The sequence below is a fragment of the Mytilus trossulus genome, chromosome 4 (genome assembly GCF_036588685.1).
Source record: "Mytilus trossulus isolate FHL-02 chromosome 4, PNRI_Mtr1.1.1.hap1, whole genome shotgun sequence".
In the NCBI taxonomy this organism is placed as follows: domain Eukaryota; kingdom Metazoa; phylum Mollusca; class Bivalvia; order Mytilida; family Mytilidae; genus Mytilus; species Mytilus trossulus.
Window position 1 is genome coordinate 36,301,205 of NC_086376.1, and position 27,981 is coordinate 36,329,185.

A 27,981-nucleotide genomic window follows, 5' to 3' on the forward strand; every position below is an offset into this window, starting at 1 on the left:
TAACGTTATGAAGGTTATGAACTGGAATTAACTGCTATGTGCATTAGCCTAGAAATATAAAAAAAATACTGTTGTTGGTAATTTTTTCGTGTTTTGCAACGGCATTGTCAGTATTTGTTTTCGACTTTTGAGTTTGATAATCACTTTTGTATCTCTCACCTCTTCTTTAATGCTTACACCTTTTATGATCTTTTATCATTTCTTTGTTTGTTCTGTATTTATATACCAAAGGCAAGTAGTTGTCATAAACCCAACATTCTCAAAACGAATTAAAAATGGACAATAAACGGATAGATGGCAAACTGATGGAAAAAGGTACATGTATACCATAATTACGAATATATACAAAATAAAATGAAAGCTGAGATATGTACCTCAATGGTGAAATCCTAGATAAATGAAAAAAAAAAGATTCTAGAAGTGCTAACTCTTTAATTGTTAAAATTGTAATAACTTTGCAAGTGGTAAGTTACAAAAAAACATTACGGTAAAACAAATACATTTAAGTATAACTCGTTCTTCAAATTAAATTGACTATTAGAAAATCGAAATTTTGTACATGTATAGTTTATTACGATGACTGTAGGTGAACAAAAAATAATCACTTAGTCTAGCTTTGTGTTAAGATACTTTTCTGTACATTGTATTAAAGCTTCATACGAAAAGTCTGGTAAAAAATCAGATATTAAATAACTTGTGTAGCATTCATAATTAGATGTAGGAAGATGTGGTGTGAGTGCCAATGAGACAACTCTCCATCCAAATAACAATTTAAAAAAAAGTAAACCATTATAGGTCAATGTACGGCCTTCAACACGGAGCCATGGCTCACACCGAACAACAAGCTATAAAGGGCCCCAAAATTAATAATGTAAAACCATTCAAACGGGAAAACCAACGGTCTAGCATGGTTTAACAGGAACTCAAATTATTTAAAACAACCACACATCAATAAAAGTAGTAATGGCAATAACGATCGAGAATGTTTTTAAATATTACTTGTTACAAAAAATAATCATTCAAATCACCCCCATTTCATAAAGAATAACAAAAATAACTTATCATAATTAACATCTACGAAGATATATTTTTTTGGGGAAAAAATCACGACTTAATTGCTTTAAAATAAGATAATGAGATGTGCTATGATTGCCAATGAGACAACTTTACATCAGGGACCAAATGACATAGATTGTATATGACCTTCAATAATGAGCAACAATACCACAAGGCAACCTACCAAACCCCCTGAAATTACAAAATTAACAAAAAATCAAATGAGAAACATTATTATTGTGATACAATCAAGACAAGATATTTGTGATACATACAAATAATAACAACATACAAAGATTGAACAGATATTCTGGGATCGTCTAAAAGTACTTGTATGACCTTTTAGTTGTCTCTAAATTTAGATAACTTTTTCAAACCTTAGAAGAACAAAAACTTACTGGAAAAGTTTATCACAAGACCTAATCATATTGTTAGCAAAGAATTCTATAAATAGTACAAAAAAGGCATATAATTGACTATAATAATTTGTTCGCTCTCTTTCTGTATATATTTTTTACAAAAAAACCACATAAAACACAAAACATATTTTAATAAATGTTTTCATCGTCTACTATTTAAATTATGTTTGAATTATATTTAAAAAAAAACTGTATTCAATTGAAACAAATGTTTCAGAATTCATATGCTTTTTTTCTTTCTTACTATACTACATACAGTGGAATTGAATCTGATATTTTTCGTCACTTTAGCGCATTGTACATATTTTATGAATATTGACAACAAAAAAATCTAATTTTAAACATGAAAATTGAAACGAGGAATTATTAGAAAGATCACCAAGGCTTATGGTATAGTCTTAGTTGATTTAACTGTTGGAAAGACGAAACATTCATCTGCGCAAACACTTTTAGAGCATGCAATTTAAAGCGATGCACTTCCTTGATATCCTAAATATTCTTATATCATTTCATCTTGAAAGAAATAATTGGACTTTTACTGTATTTAAGCATACTGTTGAATCATTTAAGATGGAAAACGCAATTTTCGCACATTGAGGAAAAAAAATAATTTTGTCGATACTTGTTAGTGTGAATTTAAAAAATCATCCTACTTATAAACTAATTTGGATTTTTTTTATGATATAGATAAATTTATTTTATTAAAGTGTCAAATCGTTTAACTTTTACCCCTAAAATAAAAAAAACCATGTATCCCAAGAATAATTATAACGTATCTTTACCTTTCTAGCTAAAAGTTATTTACAAATTTTGAACTGAATTATTAGAAATCTATTACATCGGATACATCTATTGTACATATTTCTAAACACACTATTATTATCAATAGTTTTGATCAGCGACCACGACGACCCCTACCACGACCTCCCCTGTTTCCACCACGACCTCGTCCACATCCTCTGTCATTAGAATCATCTTGATGTCTGTCTCTACTGAAATCGCGACTTCTAAAATCAGGAATTTCATCTCCATCATTGTTGCCTTCATGACCACGACCCCTACCACGACCTCGACCTTGTCCACGAATGAAGTCTAGACTTCTACCGCCACGATTTTCATTATTATACTTTGTGTCTTCATGACTACGACCCCTACCACGACCTCTGTTATTTCCCCGACCTTGTCCACCATTGAGTTCTTGACTTCTACCAACAGGACCTTCATTCCCAAGCTTGTTGTCTTCATGATCATGACCCCTACCACGACCTCTGTTATTACCACGACCTGGTCCACGATTGATTTCTTGACTTCTACCAACAGGACCTTCATTCCCAAGCTTGTTGTCTTCATGACCACGACCCCTACCACGACCTCTGTTATTACCACGACCTGGTCCACGATTTATTTTTTGACTTCTACCAACAGGACCTTCATTCCCAAGCTTGTTGTCTTCGGGACCACGAACCCTACCACGACCTCGGTTATTACCACGACCTTGTCCACCATTGATTTCTTGACTTCTACCATCAGGACGAACACGGCCACGATATCCCCGACTTCCTTTGTCATGATTATTATCTCGATGTCCGTCTCTTTCATATTCTACGCTTCTATCGGTACCAACACGACTTGCATTACCATCTTTTGTACCTGTTTTCACCTGCATTTTTTTCTCAGTTCCCTTCCCACGGCCTCTACGCTTTTGTCCGCGACCATCGTGGCAAGGTTCACTATCAAGTTTGTTTTTCGAAGGATTTTTTAATTTTTTAGGCGAATTCGTATGTCTAACGTCACCGCCAACTGACATCTTGTTTTCTATATTGCTGCTTAGCTTTGTTAGTTCATGTGCGGCAAAATGAAGTGCATCATAGTACTCGAATTCTGTTTGTTGATTATCGTTACCATCACACCTGTGACACGAGCTGTCCATGCTCATAGACATAGCATGCCCTAAAATATGATATATAAATAATTAAGTAGATTGTAAATTCTACTAGGTATAATTATATAAACATATCAGTACTTGTACTGTGGATTCATTATTATTCGTTGCATACAAATTTTCGTGGCATTCGTGGATATTGGTAAACAAAGAAATTTAATGTTCAACAAATGAATTTTTTTACATTGGCTTGTATGAAGACGTTGGCAAAACCACGAAATTAAATGTCCACTATGCAAAGTGTCAGTGTTCCTGAATCCACAAATATTGGTTTATACGAAAATAAATGAATCCACAGTATTTCAAACCAGACATGGTTGTTATCTTGTGTGCGTCACTGATAACTACGTTAATACTGAAGCCGATCGAACAAAAACCGGACAAAGAAAACGTATCTAGTATTGTAGGTACTTTTGCAAAACGTATAAAGTGTATAGGCTTTTAGTTAACATTGTATATTGTAGAAACATTTTGAGCTTGACATGTGGTATAAGTATGCAAAAAATGTTTATTATTGAAGACCCTAAGTGATATTTTTAGACACAGTGTGTCTTTTTATGTTGTGATGTTACACTATTGTTTCTGGTAAGGATGAAGGTTGGTACCTATTAAAAAATTAAAACCCGTTGCATTTGTTTGCACCTGTCCAAAGTCAGGAACCTGATGTTCAGTAGTTGTCGTTTGTTCATGTGGTTAATAAGTGATTCCCGTTTCTCTTTTTTTTATGAAGAGTAGACCGTTGGTATCACGTTTGAATGGCGTTACACTAGTCATTGTTGTGCCCTTTATATCTTACTGTTCGAGACCGTATTCTGAACTATAAGGGTTTTGCTTTTACAAATTGTGACTTGGATGGAGTGTTGTCTCATTGGCACTCATGCCACATCTTCTAAATATATGCGCTTGCTTTGATAATTATACAGCTGACTAAATACTACATAGCTTACCTTTTTGACATATTGTCCAATCGCTGCTATGTATGCCAACCACATTCTGTAATTTGGGATATCGACTTGTAGTTGCCAAGTATCCGTCGCCTTCCATATCAGCAATAAAGGGTTTTAATATTTCAATAAACTGTTTCTTTTTTATTTGTTTCTCCATCACACTTACAACTACAACTATATCATGGCCGGTTATTTTGAGATGACCTTTGGTGTCGGTTAATCTTCCACCATTTTCTTTTAAAATGATTTCCATCGATTCTATAAGTTCGGGCGGGAAATTGTGTGAAGCATTTCTCATAGACTTAACCAATGGCGGAAACCAATCGGCATTGTAATAATTTTCTAGTAGTTTTGGTTTTGTGGTGAAAAGACACAGCATCCATTGGACATGCAAATCAAATATTTTCTCAGACAATTGTAAGCAAGTTTTAAATGAAGTTTCATTTGTTGAATCAATAACTTTGAGAATAGATTTGGTCAATATCTCGGCATGTTTGTATTCCAAATCAAAGTCGTTCTTACATTGTGTTTGCTGAGCAATGAGAAGATATGTCGCAATGCTTGTTACATACTGTTCAAAAATTTGCAACATTCTCGCATCACAAACAGGGTACAGCGTTTTGGAATTCATTCGTACTTTCCCAATTTGTTTTTTAGCATCTTCAAGTGCATTTTTTTGCTTTTTCAAAATCCGTTCATATCTTGGATGAAAACAAATAATTTCTCTGCAACATGGACATTTTGAAACAAAGTCATTTGTTATTTCATCTATATAAGCGTCAAGATAACTGCTTTCAAAAGAATGACCACATTGTAACAATGTAACAATTTTGTTAGATTTACTAGTATCTTTGAAAATATACTTGTCCGGTTTACAATCCACACACTCCAGTGGACATGGTTCACCACAGTAACCAGGACACAAATGGCCACAAGACAAAGTCCTATCACAGTCATTACAACATCTTTGACGGTTGCATTCTTCAAAGCATAGTTGTGTACACTTATAATGTATACACTCCCATGGACATTTTTCCTTACACGGTTCGCACGGATCATTGCATTTAGAACGACATTTTGAATGTGGACATGCAAATACACAAGACGTTTGACACGGACTGCACTTCATACAAGCTTTACTTTGACAGGCATGACCGCATAACAATTCTTTTTCACAGTGGCTTTTGCATTCACTATGGCGGGATTTTATTCGACATGAATAACATGACCCCGGACAGGGATGTCCACATGGCAATGATATTTCACACTTTTGATCACATGTTTTTTCCTTCGACTCACTGCATACGCTTTTTATAAAATGACCACATGCTAGTGTCTTGTCTACGAGTTTCTTGCATTTAGGTATTTTGGTACTTGATTTTTTCCAACATTGCAAAGTTATCGTATGTCTACAGTCGGAACGCATGTGAGCTACAGCCTCTGAACATTTAATTTCTGGTAGCGTGTTTGTTACTTTCTCCCAGCATTTTATCGTAGCTGAATGTCCGCATTTTTCCAACTTAATTTTAACCTCTACGGTACATTTTACGTCTGAAACATTTGCTGAACACACAACCATTTTCATATGTCTACATATAGGCAAAGATTTTAGGACTACAAATTTACACGATATAGTTTCGGGGTCTGTATGGCATTCCATTTCCTGAGTATGGCCGCATGAAATAAGAACTTTCTTCACCATAGTTTTACAGGGATATACTTTAGCGTCAGCTGAGCATGGAATACTTTGTTGATGTTGACAGCGTTCTAAAATTGTTTCGATGAGCTCTCTGCAGTCACAGGAAAACGGGAAATGACAGGATTTTAAACACTGATGATCGTTTTTGCATATTTCAATGCATTTGACGGTACATTTGATTGAATTACTTCTGTGACATTCATGTGTCTTGGAATGCTTGCATTCGAAGACAGTGGTAACATTTGCTTTACATTTAACCAGCGTGACATCTTGATGGCACGGGAGCATTATTTTATGGTCACAGTATAGAAAATCTTTTTCTACGTAGACACTGCATTTGTTTTCCGTCTGATAATTCGTATCAGAACATTTCCTTACATATTCATGACCACAATCATCTCTTTTGTCAGGAATAACAATCTCGCATGTGTGACTCCCAACATAATTAAAATCATAGCAATATCTTTCATATTCATGTTTACATGAAAACCATTGTTTCGTTACAATTTCATTGCATTTATGAGTGTTCTCATACAATTTGTCATGACACTGTCTTTGATATTCGTGTCCACATGGTGTTCTGTTCATTGTTACAGTAACGTTGCACTTAGTCAACTTTTCAACTTTGGTGTCGAAACAATACCGTTTAATCACGTGGTCACAGGATGATCGTTTTTCTTTTATCAAAACCTTACAATCACTTATTACCTCATAAAAGACGTTATGACACTGACGTTCAAATTCGTGTCCACACTTTGATCGTTTCCCTGTTACGACTGTGACACACATGTGGCGTTTTGGATCAACATGACATTTCATAGTTGCAGCATGTCCACATGATAAAGTTTTTGTTACTTCAACTGGACAGATGTATTTAGAATAATCTACATGGCACTGTAGATTAGCTGTGTGTCCACATTTTAGTTCTCTGTCAACAAAAACTTTACAGATAATAGTTTCTGGATCGATGCAACATTTCATAGTTGCAGGATGTCCACATGATAAAGTTCTTGTTACTTCAACTGGACACGGGTATTTAGAATAATCCACATGACACTGAAGATTAGCTGTGTGGTCACATTTTAGTTCCCGTGTCATTACTACACTACAACTACATATATCACCAAAATGACATCTCTTACGACATTTATGTCCTTCTACACAAGCCAGTGTACATTGTTTCTTGCATTTATATGCCTCATGTTCCCTGTCAAATGGGTGACAATCGTATCGACAAGCATGTCCACATGATAATCGAAATTCACATGGAAGTGCACAACCTCCATCTTTTACTTTTTTGAAGTCACTAGGCGACTCGGCTAGAATTCCTTCGTGGGATGGATGATTTTGGCAGTACAGAGGTAACGCCTTCCCAAGCGATGGATATTTGGGACCTGTTTCGTTTTCATCATTGTTTTCCTCTTCAAATTGTAGTTTTTTAATGATAGTCTGCCAGTGCTGAGACTTCATGGTCAATGTAGAGCTGTTTCCTATTATGAAAAGACCTTGTTTAGCTCTTGACAAAGCCACGCAAATTCTGTTTTCCCGATTTAAGAATCCAATGTCGCCTTTGGTATTGCTGCGCACTAATGATAACAGAATGATTTCATTTTCTTCGCCTTGATAATTGTCAAGCACACAAATGTTCACTCCTTCGAATTTCGATCTAGGCATTTTTTCTTTTATACAGAACATCTGACCAGTGTATGCTGCAATGATCGTTATATCAGATGGTTTATATCCTTGTTTTAGCAGATACAGACATAGCTCTTTGAGGTATTCAGCTTCATATTCATTTGAAAAACTTCTTCCTTCATCCTTGAAAGCTTCCTGTTTGTTATGCGTGATGAAGAACAAACTCTTATGAATTCCTTTAATAGGCGGATACTCATATACATTTTCGTTGTCATAAAGAACATCATATATGTGGCGTACCAGTTTAGATATTTCTGGTCTCATTCGATGTTGTCTTTGAAGGCAGTGGTAACTCAACTCGTTCTTTATCATTCTTTCAAACAGGGAAACAGATAAATTAAATCTAGTCGCAAGATCATAAACAGCTGGTTTTGGTTCTAATTGCTTGTGATCCCCTATCAAAATCAAATGTTTACATCGTGAGCTAATTGCAGTTATAATATGGGGTTCTGGTACTTCTGCTGCTTCTTCAATAATTGTGATTAAAGGTCCAACTTTGTTTAACGATTCGCTGTATCGTGCTGCATTGGTTGTAGTCATGGCGATAACCGTTGTCTGTTGCATGATAAATTCGTCTAATTCCCTACTGGCACGCATGTAGTCGTCAAATATCTCATTAAAGTCCTGTTCACTGGTGCGTAGCTGTTCATGTAGTATTTTGATGTACTGCATTAACCAATATCGATACATTTTCCAACGATCTTCCATCGAAAGTATCCAGATATTTTTTACGTTAATGACTTGGTCCTCTGACATGTTCTCGCCATAGTGCAATTCCTTTGCTGCTTTCTCTTTTTCCAACCGCAAAATTAATCTACACTTTTCCTCAAGTTTATCTGTTCTCTTTAGCTGATTTTCGTATTGCATGTCCAGATCGAGACCGATAGTATCAGTATTGAGCGAAAAATCAACATCATCAACCTCTAAGTACCGCTCGTTGAACGCATGCTCCGACTCAGAAATCACTGTAATTAACTCTTCCTCTTTATGTTCAGTCTCCATTGCTATAAGTTGATCTTTGATTTCTTTGTCAGTTTGTTGGTTTTGATAATGCTTATTCACTTCTTTATTCCATGACTGTTCTAACACTTGTAGCCACTGTAACCAACCATCACTTTTACTGTCTCCAAACTGATTTGCATGATTTTCTGAAAGGACAAATTTTAGAATGTCGAACCATAAAACAATGTTTCTGCTTTGTAATGCCTCAATTGTTTCTCGGATCTCTTTAATTTGTCTTTTAGCCGCTGTTGCTTTTTCAAGTACACCTGCTCGGTGATTTACAAATTCCCGCTTAGCTTTTCTTCGAAAATTTTTGATCGAAAGTTCTTCAATTTTTGGATTTTTAGACCGGGCACCAAATCTAACTACTCTGGGAAAACGACCATCAAATAAATTTTCCGGCATAAAATTTACAATTCCTTCAACAAACTGATCTAATGCATGGTTTGTATAACAAACGACTAACATGTACGGTTTCGGTAATGCTTCAGGTCTTCGAAAGTTACGAGTAGGTTGTGTATCCTCCTCATCCACACCAGTGAAATCCATTTGTATCCATTTGCTACTATTATGCAGCAATGCTTTAGCAATTTGCAATCCAAGGTACGTCTTTCCAGTTCCTGGTGGACCTTGAATGAGCACAAATTCCTTCGTAAGTGCTGAAATAAACGCTTTCCTCTGCGATTCATCCATCTTAAGTACAGAAGTTGACGGCCAGTCTTCCTGAAACAACCTTACATCAGTTGAAGGTGTCTGTTTAGGTATACCAATTCTTCGATATCCATGTTGAGCATTTTCTATGCCAATACGGGAATTTTCAATCAAAGGTCTTAAATCATATACACAATCTTTTAAAATGTACGATGGCATACCAACATCTTTTTCACAATGAACAAGATATCGTTGGAAGGGGAAGGTGTCCTCCTTAATGCGCTGTAAGGCTTTTAGTACATGTTTGTAAGCTTCAAAATACGCAGATGTCGCCTCTATCATTATGCCACATTCATTTCTTGGAAGCTTGTTGTGAATTCCAGATTTAAAAACTTGTACAGTAAAGCAGCCTTTCTTTTGTAAAGTTTCTCTTTCACTGTCAGCTACAACGGCGAAGAAAATTGTGTTGAACCGATCAAAAGAAACAAGCAATAAAGCACCATAAATAAGTCTCTTTGATTTCATCCAGTTTATCTTTTTACAATGTGTCGGGTCTAGTTGTAGTTCAAAGACTTCCCCGGAATCAATAGAGGTACTTTGGTTCACTACTGACACGTTTCGATAGACGAGGCCACTTTCTAATCCAAATTTTCCGCTCCGAATTTCTCTATCTTTCTGTTTGAACTCCATAAGAGCATCTCGGAGAGGTGACACACAGTCTTCCCTGTACAACCTAAACTGTACATCTAAATAATGATCTAAACTCAAATATGTCCCGTTAACTTTGTTCCGTCTAAGAAAATTGGGATCATATAAAACATCGATTTGTCCAGGAACGACTGACATAGTTCGGAAATCCTCTGGAGGGGTAAACTGGTCTTCAATGTCTTGCTTTTTAACATGTTTTGGCTTTGATCGTTCTTCAGCGATCTTCATTATGTCATTTTTCAATTCAAAAATAAAGTCAACCATCTTATGTTTGTCTTCGCAATCATCGCATTCGTTTACTTGTCCTTTCAAAAATTCTACCAGTCCAATAACGTGTGGAGTTGTACACAAATGAGGCATACGTATGTATAATTCCTGAAGTATTGTAATATAATCGGATAATAAACAATGAAAATCATGATCACCAGAGTTGTTACATGTTACCCCTACCAGCAATGGAATACTCCTGGTTGTAATCAGTGAAGAATCCGACAGCATATTCAACAGCTGTATGACCTCCTGTGTCCTTCTATGTGCCGTACAAGTAGAAGCCTTTGCTATAAGATGGACAAGTAAAGATAAATGATCATCTGATAATTTCGTATTATCAATCGCTCTATTAATAACGTTCATTTCCTTTAACAATATCTCTAATAACTCTTCATTTTGAAGGTTTGATTTGTATAGTTTCTCTATAAAATCTGCAGGTTGAAGTTTGCCTGGACTTTTTGAAGCCATTGTCAATGGGTTTTTTTCTGTTTGATTACCTAAAAATAAATTCAAGTAATTCTTACTAAGTCTTATTGTTACTTTTCGAAATGGTTTCTTTTAAATAAATTTAAAAAAGTCATATTAAAATAAATATAAATTTCATGAAAACCCTTTCATCTATATTCAAACAATTTTAAATCATAATATGTGGACCAGCATACGGATATCGAAAAAATTATATATGTACAGATAAATGTATTCTTCAGAGAGAACAATCAGTAACAGGTTGGTAATCTAATTTCAACCAGTCACAGTGTTGTCAACCTTATATCAATCAGTCGTATTGTTATTAATCTTATACTTATCAGTAACAGTGTTGTCAACCTTATATCAATCAGCCGTAGTGTTATTAATCTTATACTAATCAGTAACAGTGTTATATTATATTTTATATCAATCAGTCGTGGTGCTATTAATCTTATACTGCTCAGTAACTGTGTTATAAATAATATATCATATCAATCAGTCAGAGAATTGCCATTTAAAACCAATCAGTAACAGTTTTGTCAATCTTATACTTATAGTCACAGTGTTCACTGGTATTAAAGAGATAATCGTAACTGGAATTACGATTATCCCAATATGGCGACGGCAGATATAGGTAAAATCTTTACAGTCAATTTACTCAAATGAAGAATGTTTTTGTCACTAGTTACTCAGCTGCAAGGTTTTTCTATACCATTACATCATATTTGAATCGTAACGGTGCACTGGAATTGTCTAAGCGCTTTGAAAATTGCCGTTGAAAAATTCGGGATGATAATCGTAACTCTATGGATTTTTTCTTGTTTGATAATCGTAATTTCTTTATCGGATAATAGTAACTGAAAAATTAAATGTGTCTTTCAGCATTTCAATGGTATTGTGTGTATTAAAATGCAAATGCACAGTTCATTGATGACATTAACGGAAAATAAAAAAAAAAGAAGAAACTTACATAACAGGTTAATATTTAAGAAAAATTTACTTATATATCTCTCGATTTATTGGCGTTTTTATTTTACAAAACCATGATTTCTTGTCCCAGCCACTTTAAAAAAAATGTTTTTGATCTTTTTAAGTATTTTTTTGTGCAGTCAGTACATTGAATTAGATTTAACATTTTTTAAGCAAAGAACAAACATTATATTTTTAGAGGGACTAATAAGCTATGGATTCCTGAATGAGACGCCCTATTCAACATCCATGCTCAATGTTTGCAAGAGATATAAACAAAAAAGATGTTTTAATAACGGCACTTTAATTGTTGACAAAAAAGAGCACATCAAATAGACCATAGTGATACTGTATTTTTGTTAATGTCCACTTCAAAAACGGTTCAAATCTCCTTCAGTATCTGGTTTTAAAATTATGAAACAAAATTAGTGTACAGCTTAATACGTGTTTGATGAATACAATCATTCTTGTTACTATTGCAATATGGAAATTGTGGGGGAAAAAACATGTAAATATGTCCACTACAAAACGGTCACCTACGAAACAAGTATTGGAGATTTTTATTTTTTTCAATTCTATTCGTGCAAAACAAATAGCAAGGGTTAGTTTCATGTAATTTTCAGTATGTTATCAACATAGTATAGGGTTGATGTCAACTACGAAACTTTTTGTCCACTACGATCCAAACGTTTTTTTTCACTCGACACTTATGAAAATGCCCACTACGTAACATAAGTTGTACGTTCATATGTGAAGTACTGTTTAATATTTATCGATCAAAAATGGTTCTCGCATTCAGAAAAAAATGAGATCTTTCTAGTTTATAAAGTAAAACAAACTAGAATGTCTATAGGAGACATTAAAATGCAATAAGATGTGCGTTTAAAAGCAAGTGGACAAATGTCCCCTGCCAAACACTACATAAATACATAAATACATAAATAAATAAATAAATGAGTACATAACTAGCTATTCGAACACACCTTCTCTGTTTTTGTGACTCATTAGATAGGTATTTCACTTGACCCATATATTTCATCTTTTAGTACTGTTATTTTTTTGTGTTATAAAGTCAACCTGTAGTTTTAATATATAAAAATGAAAAAATCTGAAGCGAGACGATGTATGAAATATTCTTACTTTGTACGATATCAAGACAAAATACTCAACTCAAACACGTCCTAACATAAAAAGGTGCACTCAATTTTCTCTTTTCGATACAATTGTTAGCTATTTTTTGGAATTTTTTCTTCAATCACATAATGAAAGGGCAGACACGAAAATTACTAAACTAATAGATTGATATGTTTTCCGTCCGTTGTAATTTTTTCAAAAAAATCGGAGGTTATGCATTTTCGTCATCCAACTTGAAAGTTACCCATGTCGTCGACTTGATATCTAATTGTTCTGCTTTACTTTGTACTAGATAAATTGAAAACTTATGCAAGTGGTGCTTTTAAAATAAAACACCTGGTAATTGAGAAGAAAATTACAATTTTGTTTGTTTCTATTAACTTTTAAAAAATGTGTCACTATAGTAAACAATACAGTTAACATTTATCGCCTTCTCTGACTTAGAACATACTCACCCCTTCTCGTCCAATGAAAAGTCAGTTTTTTGCCCTCTAATTTTCATAGTACATGGTTTTTCATGCACTATGAAATGCTATACATGAATAAATAAAGGCAACAGTAGTATACCGCTGTTCAAAACTCATAAATCCATGGACAAAAAACAAAATCGGGGTAACAAACTAAAACCCAGGGAAACGCATTAAATATAAGAGGAGATCAACGACACAACACCGAAACGCAACACACACAGAAACGGACCAAGCAACAGACAAAATACCACGAGAGTAACAAATATAACATCAAAACCAAATACATGAATTTGGGATAGACAAGTACCGTGAATGACTTTTCATTGTCAGTTAATTATGAAAGCGAACTCTTAATTACTGCACTAACAAAGTGTAAAACTCCCTGAGGCATTTCCCTTGGAAAAAAGGTGAAAGAGCAAAGATTAAAACAAAACATTTTTAATTTTGCAAATTTTCATACATTTTCTAATAGTACACAAACATGTATATAGAATTATAAACAAAGATAATTGTAGTAACTTAGGGATATAGGTAAAATAGTATTCATTTAATTTTATACCTGACATTTGGATTTCTTTTCCTTTAAGAAAACAATGCCAGACTGCTGATATATACAGCAAAGGACTTTTTTCAAAGAAACACAATACATGTGAATTTATCAATAGAAAGTAACCATTTAATGTCGAATGGTCTGAAATAAAATATTTATAATCAGAGTTTTATATTTAAAAAAAAATCAAATTGCATAAAGGGAATTTATATTATTTAAATCAAAAAAGTCTTAAGACTACTAAGTATTAAATTTTACCTGACGCAGAAAAAAAACAATTTATCCATTTGGTCCTAACAAACTATGTCAGAGCTATTTCATTCCATCCATTGAAATGTCTGATGATTACCTATGTTTTACATTTAGTTCATTATAAAAAGTGAACTCTTATTTAGGTTTGAATATTACAATGGGAAAGGATTATTTTGTAAGGTCACTCGAAAGTGTGAATATGTTCTAAATTGGTCAGACCATATTTGCTCATGTTTTATGAAGATTTAAGCCCTCGGCTTCGCCTTGGGCTTAAATCTTCATAAAACATGAGCAAGTATGGTTTAACCTATAAAAAGAGCTTCGATTCTTTTGTTCTATTTCAACCTGTTTTCCTACTGTGCTGTTTTCATTAGAACCATTACTAACATATGCACAAAAAGATATGTCATAAGATGTTGAAACGTGATTAATTCATCACCATAATTTCATCATGTGCTACCAGATATACGTTTTAGTGCCAATATCAATAAAACACTATCCAGTTACGATTATCTTCGCATTTTTTAATACCAAAATTACGATTATCTTTTTTTCCGAGTTACGATTATCATCCCGAATTTTTCAACGGCAATTTTCAAAGCGCTTAGACAATTCCAGTGCACCGTTACGATTCAAATATGATGTAATGGTATAGAAAAACCTTGCAGCTGAGTAACTAGTGACAAAAACATGCTACATTTGAGTAAAATGACTGTAAAGATTTTACCTATATCTGCCGTCGCCATATTGGGATAATCGTAATTGCAGTTACTATTATCTCTTTAATACCAGTGAGTGTTGTAAATATTATACCAATCAGTGACAGTTTTGTCAATCTTATACTTATAGTCACAGTGTTGTCAATATTATACCAATCAGTGACAGTTTTGTCAATCTTATACTTATAGTCACAGTTTTGCCAATATTATACCATTCAGTACCATGGTTGTCAATATTAAACCACTCTGTCAATTTTATATCAAACAGTCAAAGTGTTGGTAATATTATACAACCCAGTCAAATTTTTGTCATTTAAACACCAGTCAATCGGTTTTGACAATCTCATTCTTTGACACATTCCCCATTTCCATTCTCAATTTTATTTTTTACAGAGTTTGTCTTTAGTGCCGTGTGGAGGCAGTAGAGTGCCTCCCCGTGCTTCAGGTTTATGCTCTTATAATATACTAGATTATGGAGTGTGTGTCCGAGCGAGAACTGCTCTAGTTCATTACTTTAGAAATATTTATCAAAAAGTAGTATTTCAATATTCAGCCCCATTCTACTATTTAGTCAGCCATCAGTCCTACCCTGATATACACTATCTTTTTCGGGTAATTTATACTGATAGCTTTTGACATTTTCAGCCGAACAAAAAAATTATCAATTTTACATAACTTTAATTATTGTATGCTGGTTCATATTCTGGACGCCAATCTTTGCTCCTTTATTATGTAATTCACTAACAAAACAATTATGAAGCTTAGAAACGTAAAAATACTAAAAACTAAACTTATTCAAAGGGTATCTACACGTCTCAATCTTCAAAATCGGTTATCTAAAAATACTACCATCGCTAACATGTTTAACAATAAAAATCGTGGTTACCCTTCTATCGATAAGTGTCATGCCAAAAAATGACTTACATGTCCCCGTCTTTCCACCAACAATACGGTAAGGTCCACGTTTAATGGTCGCACATTTTCTTTAAATTTTGAAACTGATATAACTTGAAAAACAAACAGTATTATTTATTTACTCACATGAAACAAACCGGGGTGTGGTATTCAGTACGTAGGAGAAACTGGACGATATTTATCTAAACGCACTCAAGAACATCTGTATCGTTTTAAAAGACCAAATAAATTCAAAAGTATCATTTACCAACACCTTAAGAAGCACAACCATCCGTTTAAATATTTAGCAGTTCAACCTTTAGAAATAGTAAATAAGCAGCCTGGTGAATCGCATTCAAAGTTTGTACGATCACGGAAAATAATTGAATTAAATTGGATTAAAAAATTACAGACAGTTTACCCTCTCGGTCTAAATGATAATATCATGGGAATTGGTAATATATCTAGAACCAATTCCGTTAACATTTTGGATATAGTTTCTAAAACTGTTCGTAAAAACCGTTCTCACGGTCGTAGAACAAATCGCAATCAAAGAAAATTTCGGGCCAATCATACCAATATTTCGGACCTAATTTCTATTTCAAAAAACAACGGCAGACATTATCTGTTAACAAAACTCTGTTCGTTACCGGTTAATAAGTTAAATAAAATTTTGGAGGATTGCAACACAATTTCATATAGCAGTCCTAAGTGTGAAATTGTTCAAATTATTATGGCATATTGTTATTCTAAATTATTTCCCAAAATTGATCGCCCTGAAGATCATAAAAAACATTTTATTAAAATTAAGTATGTCAATAAAGGCTTTGATTTTGTAAATATTGCCGGTATATTTAACGACCATTCTGTTTAAGAACAAATTCCTGGTTATTTTGACAATACTGAGCTACCTCTTATTTGTTATATTTACAAGAAATCTACCCGGAAATTTGTGTTTAATTATATTTAATTGTGTAAAGATGTTGCTATCAGTGAAAATACACCTACTTCTTGTAATTGCAGTAATTCCGCATATATTTATGGACCCATTTCCCATGTTATAACAGGAGATCTTAACATCGTTCAAGACCGAGAGTTTAAATCATTCCTCAGTAAAGGACCTAAATATCGTCCCCCGTCAATTATTAATTGGAATGAGTGTCGTAATATCATCCACGACTCACTCCATACTTACTGTATGAAATGGATAAAACGGGAAAAAGCTGACAAAAAATCTTTGGACTCTTTTTTTAATTCAGTAATGAAGAAAGTTGATATACGTATTCAACATTTTAAAGAACATTTTACTATTAACAATAACCACAATAAACCTATTTCTCGTATCAAACATAAACTAAAAGAACTAGCCAAGGAATTTGTTTTTGTCCCGGCCGATAAAGCTGCAAATAATATTATTATTGTTTGACGTAAATTTTACATTGAGGTTCTGAAAAAGGAAATCACCAATTCACCAACATTCCAACTGACTCCATTTTCAGAAAACGAAATCTGTAACAAACATAAACTTTTAGCCACCGCTTTACAAGCAGAGCCAAATACAATGAAAGTCCCAACTATGTATTGGCTTCCAAAAGCTACACAAAACCCCTTACAAATATAGATTTATTTCGTCTTCAAGCCATTGTTCAACTACTAAATTGTCTATTCTTCTTACCAGCACACTTGGTACAATTAAAAACCTTATAATAAATTGTTCAAATAAGGCCTTCGAAAATAGTGGAATAAATTACTTTTGGAGTGTCAAGAACTCGTCGGAAGTACTTGATAAATTTCATGCTCATATTGGTGATTTTGAATCTGTTCAAAGTTTTGATTTTTCTACCCTGTATACCACATTGCCTCACATTCTCATTAAGAAAAAATTCACACACCTAATTAAATGGGCATTCAAAAAATCAGAATGTGAATATATATGTTCAAACTCTTTTAGGTCATTTTTTAGTAGCAATAAACAAAAAAACTATGTTAATTGGACATGCTTTGATACCATATATGCACTTGAATTTTTACTAGATAACATTTTTGTTCGCTTTGGGGATTCCGTATATAATTCGAATGGGGACTAACTGTGCACCACTTATTGCGGACCTCTTTTTGTATTGTTATGAGTTACAATTTATGACAAAAATAAGCAAAGACCCATCAAAACAACATCTGATAAACAAATTTAATAATACTTTTAGATATTTGGATGATATTTTGGCTCTCAATAATGACGACTTCAGTATGTATATTAATGAAATTTATCCTGCTGAACTTACTTTAAATAAAGCTAATACTAATAATGACCACTGCCCTTTCCTCGATCTTGATATCTATATCACTAACGGAAAGCTGAATACTAAAATTTATGATAAAAGGGATGATTTTTCATTTCCTATCGTTAATTATCCGTTTTTAGATGGTGACGTTCCCTTGTCACCATCTTACGGTGTTTATATATCTCAACTTGTACGATTCGCTCGTGTTTGTAACAATGTTTTAGATTTTAACGAGAGAAATTTATGTATTACTGAAAAATTATTACACCAGGGTTTTCGATATCACAAACTAGTCAAAACTTTTACTAAATTTTATCATCGGTATAAAGACATCATTCGTAAATATAGCTCAACATGCAGACTTTTTATACGTTCAGGTATTTCACATCCAATTTTTTATGGAAATATTCTTTATAAAGCACAAAGGTGTCAGTATTCACCTCAGAAACTTACAAAACCTTTAAATAGACTGATTAAGAAGGGATATAATTACGATACTGTTGTCAAGTCATTAAAGATTGCATATTTTGGCGTTAATATTGAGTCACTGATAAGGTCTTTGCGTCGGAACTAAAGACATTTATTCTAAAAACAGTTGTTGGCATGACACGGGTTATGTTTTTCTCATATATGTTATGATGGTATGATACTAAACCCCTAACGGGAAGGAGTTTGCCTGATGTTCATATGATGAAATCATAATCTTTCAGTCAGTTTAATTGAAGTCTGGAGCTGGCATGTCAGTTAACTGCTAGTAGTCTGTTGTTATTTATGTATTATTGTCATTTTGTTTATTTTCTTTGGTTACATCTTCTGACATCAGACTCGGACTTCTCTTGAACTGAATTTTAATGTGCGTATTGTTATGCGTTTATTTTTCTACATTGGTTAGAGGTATAGGGGGAGGGTTGAGATCTCACAAACATGTTTAACCCCGCTGCATTTTTGCGCCTGTCCCAAGTCAGGAGCCTCTGGCCTTTGTTAGTCTTGTATTATTTTTATATAAGTTTCTTGTGTACAATTTGGAAATTAGTATGGCCTTCATTATCACTGAACTAGTATATATTTGTTTAGGGGCCAGCTGAAGGACGCCTCCGGGTGCGGGAATTTCTCGCTACATTGAAGACCTGTTGGTGACCTTCTGCTGTTGTTTTTTATTTGGTCGGGTTGTTGTCTCTTTGACACATTCCCCATTTCCATTCTCAATTTTATTATCAGTTACAATGTTGTCAATAATATACCATTCAGTCATAGCGTTGTCAATCTTATTTCACCCAGCCACAGTGCTGTTAATTGTATATTTTTCATTCACAGTGTTGTCAATTTTATAACATTCAGTCACAGTGTTATCAATCTTATACTTTTCATTTACAGCGTTGTTAATCTAGTTCCACTCAGTCACAATGTTGTCAATCTCATAGATTCAAGATTCAATATTCTATTAATATAATAAATATTATTATTTATATCAATCAGTCACAGTGTTGTAATGGTATAACAATCAGTGTTGGTAAACTTATGCTACTCAGTCACAGTGTTGTCAATCTTATACCATTCAGTCACAGTGTTATCAATCTTATACCATTCAGTCACAGTGAGGTCAATCTTATACCATTCAGTCACAGTGAGGTCAATCTTATACCATTCAGTCACAGTGTTGTCATTCTTATATAATTCAGTCAGAGTGTTGTCAATCTTATACCATTCAGTCACAGTGTTATCAATCTTATACCATTCAGTCACAGTGTTATCAATCCTATAGCATTCAGTCACAGTGTTATCAATCTTATTAATTCAGTCAGAGTGTTATCAATATTAAACCATTCAGTCAGTGTTGTTTATCTTATACACTTAGTCATAGTTTTGTCAGTCTAATACCATTTAGATACAGTTTTGTCATTCTTATACCATTCAGTCACAGTTTTGTCAATCTAATACCATTCAGTCACAGTGTTGTCAATCTAATACCATTCAGTCACAGTGTTGTCAATCTTATACCATTCAGTCACAGTTTTGTCAGTCTTATACCATGTATTCACAGTGCTGTCAGTATAATAACTACCATTCAGTCACAGTGTTGTTTATCTCATACCACTCAGTCACAGTGTTGTTTATCTTAACCACTAAATCGCAGTGCTGTTTATCTTATACCACTAAGTCACAGTGTTGTCTATCTTATACCACTAAGTCACAGTGTTGTTTATCTTAACCACTAAATCGCAGTGCTGTTTATCTTATACCACTAAGTCACAGTGTTGTCTATCTTATACCACTAAGTCACAGCGTTGTTTATCTTATACCACTAAGTCACAGTGTTGTTTATCTTATACGACTTAGTCACAGTGTTGTTTATTTTATACGACTTAGTCACAGTGCTGTTTATCTCATACCACTAAGTCACAGTTGTGTCAGTCTTATACCATTCAGTCACAGTGTTGTCAAACGTATACCTTCCATTTAGTTACAGTGTTGTTTATCTTATATCTGTCAGTCACAGTGTTGTTTATCTTATACCATTCAATTACAGTGTTGTTTATCTTAAACCACTCAGTCACAGTGTTCAACTTGTCAGTCTTATACCATTTAGTCACAGTGAGGGCAATCTTATACCATTCAATCCCAGTGCTGTCAATCTTATACGACTCGGTCACAGTGCTGTCAATATTATACCTTCCATTTAGTTACAGTGTTGTTATCTTATATCTGTCAGTCAGTGTTGTTTATCTTATACCACTCAGTCACAGTGTTGTTTATCTTATACCATTCAGTCACAAGAAGGTCAATCTTATACGACTCAGTCACAGTGTTGTCAATCTTATACCATTCAGTCACAGTGTTATCAATCATATACCATTCAGTCACTTTGTTGTTTATCTTATACCACTAAGTCACAGAAGATGTTTGAAAAATTGTTAACGACGACAGACGACGACGACGACGACTGACGCCAAGTGATGAGAAAAGCTCACTTGGCCTTCTAGGCCAGGTGAGCTAAAAAGAAGATGTGGTATGATTGCCAATGAGACAACTATCCACAAAAGACCAAAATGACACAAACATTAACAATTATAGGTTACCGTACCGCCTTCAACAATGAGCAAAGCCCATACCGCATATAGTCAGCTATAAAAGGCACCGATAAGACAATGTAAAACAATTCAAACGAGAAAACTAACGGCCTTATTTATGTAAAAAAATGAACGAAAAACAAATATGTAACACATAAACAAACGACAACCACTGAATTACAGGCTCCTGACTTGGGACAGGCACATATATAAATAATGTGGTAGGGTTAAACATGTTAGCGGGATCCCAACCCTCCCCCTAACCTGGGACAATGGTATAACAGTACGATATAAGAACAAAATATAAAAATCAGTTGAAAAAGGCTTAACTCATCAGATAGACAAAAAAATACAAGTGGACGTGGCCGGGTACTTATACATCCCGACACAAAAAGACACAATGAACAGATCTGAGAGTACTCGCAGTTATCTGACAGCTAGTTCAAAGCCATTAACAACTAATAAAAAAATCATGCCTGTAAGACTAAAGCTATACTGAATCATGACCACCGATATTTCGGAAGATTTTGAGTGCACTAGTTCCACAAACGATTAATTGAGTATTTTCATAATACATGAATATTTATTTACCGTGATGTTAAATCTATGTATGTATTGAAATTGACATGGCTGTAAAATTATATAAATAAACAGTCATACCAATGCTGAGTCTTATTAGTAAACTAGGAGGTAACCATGATAATTTTAAAACATTTAAGGTAAGGTTTGCGTACACAGGGAGATAACTCGAATTCAAATAATTGAAAAAAGGAGGGACCCGCCATTTTGAATTGCTTTAATTAACCAATGTTTGATAACTACAATATTATCGAAAATAAAACAACACCTACCTCAAAATCGTCGTTTTGATGTAATTTTATCAAAATTTGAATCAGACAAGTAACGTTATGACCGTCAGTTTGTTAGTTTTCATTTATATGACGTCACGTTTAGCCATAACGTCTTTGTGCAAAAACAATTCATGAAGTTTCGAGGAGTTTTATTTGATTTCATAAATGTACATTTTTATGCCCCCGCCGTAGCAAATGGGGCATTGAGTTATATCCTTGTCTGCTTGTACGTTGATCCGAATGTACGTATTATAGTGTACGTCCATTTTTACAAAATTGGTTTCAATACTCTAACTTTAGTCCTCCTCAACCAACTGATATATAAAAGTTATGCACAACGTTGTTGCCACAAAGCCACAGAATAGATTTATAAGCACCCCGGTAACTTTTTCACTGACTGCTAAGCTGTCTTTTTATTGAATTTGTAAGTCTGATGCACGCCGTTTCCGATTTTTTTGCAGTATGAATACAAATTATAGAAACGCAGGCTTGAATGAAAAACGGCACATTTTTGTGACATTTTTAGTCAATTTAGTTTAAAAATTTACATAATGCGCCATGTGTTTTACTTATAGAGGATTCATATATAATTCTCAGATATTTTTAATGCATGATTTTTACGAATGACAGAATGTTGAACTTGGTTTTTTTCGCAAATACGCACACAACCCACACATTTACATCATTCGAAATGTATTTTATTTTCATCAATCACTTTTACAACTGACGGACTGTTCTAATAATATTTGTTTATGGATGCATTAAGACACAACTATTGTATTGTGTCGTCCTGAACATGCCTGAAGTATTTGCCACTGGACATTTTACAACCTCTACAAATGCACGGCCTCACTATAAAATCCGGGAAAGTGTTAGTTTTTAGTTTTTCTCCGTATATAAGAGATCATAATAAAGTAGTAACGATGCTAGGAGTTATTTTATGAGGTCGTTTTCTGAATTTTTCGTTTCTGTTCTCCAACTTTAGTTTGCTTTAACCAAATGATATAAAATTTATACGGAATGCTTTATAATGTTTCATCTATAATACTAAAATTACGAGGTCCATTTTGTCAGCCGTCATCACGTTAAAACGACGAATCAAAGAATTCAACTTTATATATAACTAATATAGTACAAAGGTGTAGATTAAAAATTACTCCACTGCAGGCCCTTTTGTTTTCCACGTAATTAATATTGCCAATAATTAGGAAGTTCCGGGTCGAGTCCGATACCGATACCAATAGTATATTCACCTGTTACCTATAACCTTATCTGTACGTTCCACATCTGACAGGTGCACCACCAAACGGTGTATTCATGATTAATATGCTATATACACGGGTCATAATCACAGGGTTGACACTACTTAATTGTCAGATTGTTACCTATTGTAGTATTTTAATCAGTAAGACTTTCTAAGATAACAATACAAATACTAAAAATATTGACAAAAAATAAGGCGTAAAGGCACAGTTTTCAATTTGTTAGCAGGCAAGACGTAAAACAGCGAATCAAAGAATTCAACTTTATTTATAACTAATATAGGACAATGCTGTTGATTAAAAAATGCTCCATTCATGGACCTTTTGTTTTCCAAATAATTAATATTACCAATAATTGATAAGTTCCAGTTCGACGGGTTCAAACAGAAAATTTGAAAGCAGAGAACAGTGTGTATCTTATAATCGGCATGACTTTATCAGATGTCAATACTAATACTAAAATAAGGCTTGCGCATAGTTATATATTTTAATTCAGTCACAGACCCGCGATATCACGGGTGTGTTCTAGTGTTTATTTAAGAGGGGGCATCATCAGTGTCCCATGGACACATTATCCATTTATTCCAAGCTCTAATGTTTCATCCAACTGCTGCATACAAACAATTTACCAAACATGGTGCAATGAAGCAATTTTCATTTCTTCTAATGGCAATTTGAATGCTTTTCTAAGATTTAAAATTACAGTTTGAATATAAAAAAAGATGTGGTATGATTGCCAATGAGACATTAACAACTATAGGTACATGTAACCGTACGGCCTTCAAAAATGAGCAAAGCCCATACCGCATAGTCAGCTGTAAAAGGCCCCAATAAGACAATGTAACGGAAGCACGGAAAGAATATAAGTGTTTCCTTCAAAATCAGAGTCTTGTACATGTATTGATGCACCAGTATGACCAGAGTTAAACACATCCCTTTCCGACTGATAGTTGTGGGCAGAAAAAGTAAGAGACCACATCAAAAATTTAATGTATAATAAAAAAAACTTAATTCACATAGTTAGTTCCCCCCCCCCCCCCCATCTCATAACTTAATCTTAAAAATATTTTTGTGTTTTACAGAAAGGACAAGATACACACATATAACGGCCATTTCCGTAAAAACGAGTTCGGGGACATACCAATTTTATTAGCTCATTATAATGCAAATAGTTTATTCCTTAAGTTCACAGTTTTTTTTACCAAACGGTGGACCCGGAAAAGGGATATTTTTGGCTTTTTGTTACCATGGCAACGGGATTTTTTTAATCCCAAAAAACAAAAATCTTGTTTTTAAGAAATTTTTTATGATATTTTTAAATAAAATTTATTATTAATGAATGGACCCCACTTATTTATGCATGTTTTATTTATTTTTATTTTTTAAAAGTCACTCGCATACATTATTATTTCAGAAGAATTCAAATAACATTTTCCCTTAAAATCGTAAAAAATCGGAATTTTGAGCTTTTCACCAGAAAAAACGGGACGGGCGATGTTCGATTTGTTTTCATTAAATGATTGGGTATTTCTCCCCGAACAAAATGATGTATCGTATTGATATAATATCACTAAGAAAAAAATCCAGGTTTTATGCAAACCTTAATACCTTAATCAAAACAGAAAGTGAAAAGTACATGTCCTTAATTTTCAAATGAGCAGGGTACAATATCATTAATCAAGTTATAAACTTAAACTATTTTATATCCCAATAAAGACATTTTGTCTAATGTTTATGTGTTGTAACAAAATACTCGTGTCGTTTCTAAGTTGTGATGTTATACTACTGTTATACTACTGTTCTAGAAAAGGGCGAAGGTTTCAGTGGGTGTCGTCTGTTTATGTGGTTCATAATTGTTTCTCGTGTTTTATATAGATTAGACCGTTGGTTTTTTTTCGTTTGAATGGTTTTACACTAGTAATTTTTGGAGCCCTTTATCGCTTGCTGTTTGGTGTGAGACTAGGCTCCGTGTTGAAGGCCGTACCTTGACCTATAATGGTTTACTTTTATAAAATTGTGATTTGGACAAAGAGTTGCCTTATTGGCACTCATACCACATCTTCCTGTGTCTATATACCTTCCTATCTTCACTGGTATTAAAGAGATAATCTTAACTACAGTTACGATTATCCCAATATGGCGACGGCAGATATAGGTAAAATCTTTACAGTCATTTTGCTCAAATGAAGCATGTTTTTGTCAATAGTTACTCAGCTGCAAGATTTTTCTACACCATTACATCATATTCGAATCGTAACGGTGCACTGGAATTGTCTAAGCGCTTTGAAAATTGCCGTTGAAAAATTCGGGATGATAATCGTAACTCGGAAAAAAGATAATCGTAATTATGGTATTGAAAAATGAGAAGATTATCGTACCTGGATAGTGTTTTATTGATATTGACACTAAAAACGTATATCTGATAGCACATGATGAAGTTATGGTGATGAATTAATCACGTTTCAACATTTTATGACATATTTCTTTTTTTGCATATATTATTATTGGTTCTAATGAAAACAGCTACATACTATAATATCATAAAATTGGAAGGGTGAAAAAGCTTCAAGAAATTTGGATATGAGAAAAACACGAACTATGTTAAAATACAGAAAACTCCCAAGAACTAGGAATGTCACAAAATATGGGAATGAGCGAGGAGGCAATTTTAAAGGAAGTTATGATATATGGCAATACTTGTCAGGGGAAACGCATGTGTCACCCTACATCCGATTTGTGATTAATAAAATTAAGAATGGAAAAGGGGAATGTATCACAGAGACAACAACCCGACCATAGAAAAAACAACAACAAAAGGTCACCAACAGATCTTCAATGTCGCGAGAATTTCCCGCACCCGGAGGCGTCCTTCAGCTGGCCATAAGACTGTTAAAGAACATTGATTTGTCCTGAATATAAACATAGTAAATACTGTTTTAAATCATTTAATGCAGGTGGCTATGTGTGCTTTTTCCTCCCCCGGGAAGCGACTGCTGGTTCAATTCTATTTTTATTTCTAGAGTTATTTTGAATACCTCTACTGTAGACCTGTTTGTAAATAAAAAGTGCAATCTTAAATACTCATTTTAAAATTATATCATTTTCATAATGTATGTACTGTTTCGCAGGGAACATTTGTCAACTAAGAAACTGCTTTTAAACGCACATGTTATTGCATTTTAATGTCTCCTATAGACATTCCAGTTTGTTTTACTTTATAAACTAGAAAGATCTCATTTTTTTCTGAATGTGAGAACCATTTTTTATCGATAAATATTGGTTCTCACATTCAGAAAAAATGAGATCTTTCTAGTCACCATTTTGTAGTGGACATATTTACATGGGTTTTTTCCCCACAATCTCTGTTTTGCAATAGTAACAAGAATGATTATATTCATCAAAATACGTACTAAGCTGTACACTGATTTTATTTTATAATTTTAAAACCAGATACTGAAGGAGATTTGAACCGTTTCGAAGTGGACATTAATAAAAATACGGTATCACTCTGGTCTATTTGATGTGCTATTTTTTGTCAACAATTAAAATGCCATTATTAAAACATCATTTCTTTTGTAAGACCCGTATGTGTATATCTCTTGCAAACATTGAGCATCAATGTTGAATAGGGCGTATAGGGAAATGCCATTTTGGTTCGTTTGAATCATTCAGGAATCAATAGCTTATTAGTCCCTCTAAAATTAGTATGTTTCTTTGCTTAAAAAATGTTAAATCCAATTCAATGTACTGACTGCACAAAAAAATACTTAAAAAGATCAAACACATTTTTTTTTTAAAAGTGGCTAAGACAAGAAATCACGGTTTTGTAGAAAAAACGCCAATAAATCGAGAGATATATAAGTAAATTCTTAGATATTAATCTGTAAGTTTCTTTATGTATTTTTATTTTTCCGTAATGTCATCAATAAACTGTTTGCAATTTTATGCACACAATACCATTGAAATGCTGAAAGACACATTTAATATTTTTCAGTTACTATTATCCGATAAAGAAACTACGATTATCAAACAAGAAAAAATCCATAGAGTTACAATTATCATCCCGAATTTTCAACGGCAATTTTCAAAGCGCTTAGACAATTCCAGTGCAGCGTTACGATTTAAATATGATGTATTGGTATAGAAAAACCTTGCAGCTGAGTTTAACTATTGGCAAAAACTTGCTACATTATCTGCCGTCGCCATATTGAAATAATCGTTATTGCAGTTACGATTATCTCTTTAATACCAGTGTACCTTACAATGAATTAATACCAGGTCCTTTAACAGTTTAAACACAATTATTCCACGATAAATTAAATGTTGCAAGGAAGTAGTTTTCTTACCAGGATGTAGTATTTCTGTCCACTTTAAAAATCTTTACTGTGTTCATGAAATCAATGAATATACATATACATACTGATACACGTACTATGCTGCACACGATACACTTTGTGTGACTAGTTATCTGAGATAACATATCTTTCAAAACAGAAAGTGAAAGTAGATTTTCATAATTTTCAGAAAACATTAGGTCATCATATATTATACAATCATGCAACTTGTGCATGACTTTTGTTTTTAGTTTCGGTGCAAATTAGATGTTAGGAATAGAAAAACGGTAATTGCTGGTCAAATCTTTTGACAAGATTTTCTTAAGGCTTAAGTTACGT

At 33.6% G+C, this 27,981-nt stretch overlaps 1 protein-coding gene across 1 annotated transcript; it reads right to left on the minus strand.

The window, feature by feature from the left end:
- Positions 1–433: 433 nt before the first annotated feature.
- LOC134715219 (NFX1-type zinc finger-containing protein 1-like) lies at positions 434–27,750 on the minus strand. The gene is made up of 3 exons (XM_063577259.1): positions 27,655–27,750; positions 4,365–10,886; positions 434–3,425 (listed from the first exon to the last, which is right to left on the minus strand). Exons 2-3 carry the CDS (start codon positions 10,855–10,857, stop codon positions 2,371–2,373), a joined length of 7,548 nt encoding a protein of 2,515 aa, XP_063433329.1. The 5' UTR covers positions 10,858–10,886; positions 27,655–27,750; the 3' UTR covers positions 434–2,370.
- Between the last annotated feature and the right edge of the window lie 231 nt (positions 27,751–27,981).

Coding starts and splice junctions, on each gene's coding strand:
- LOC134715219 (XM_063577259.1), bottom strand. CDS start 10,857: ATGGCTTCAAAAAGTCCAGGCAAACTTCAACCTGCAGATTTTATAGAG. Junction 3,426..4,364: donor TTGGACAATATGTCAAAAAG/GTAAGCTATGTA, acceptor ATCATATTTTAG/GGCATGCTATGTCTATGAGC.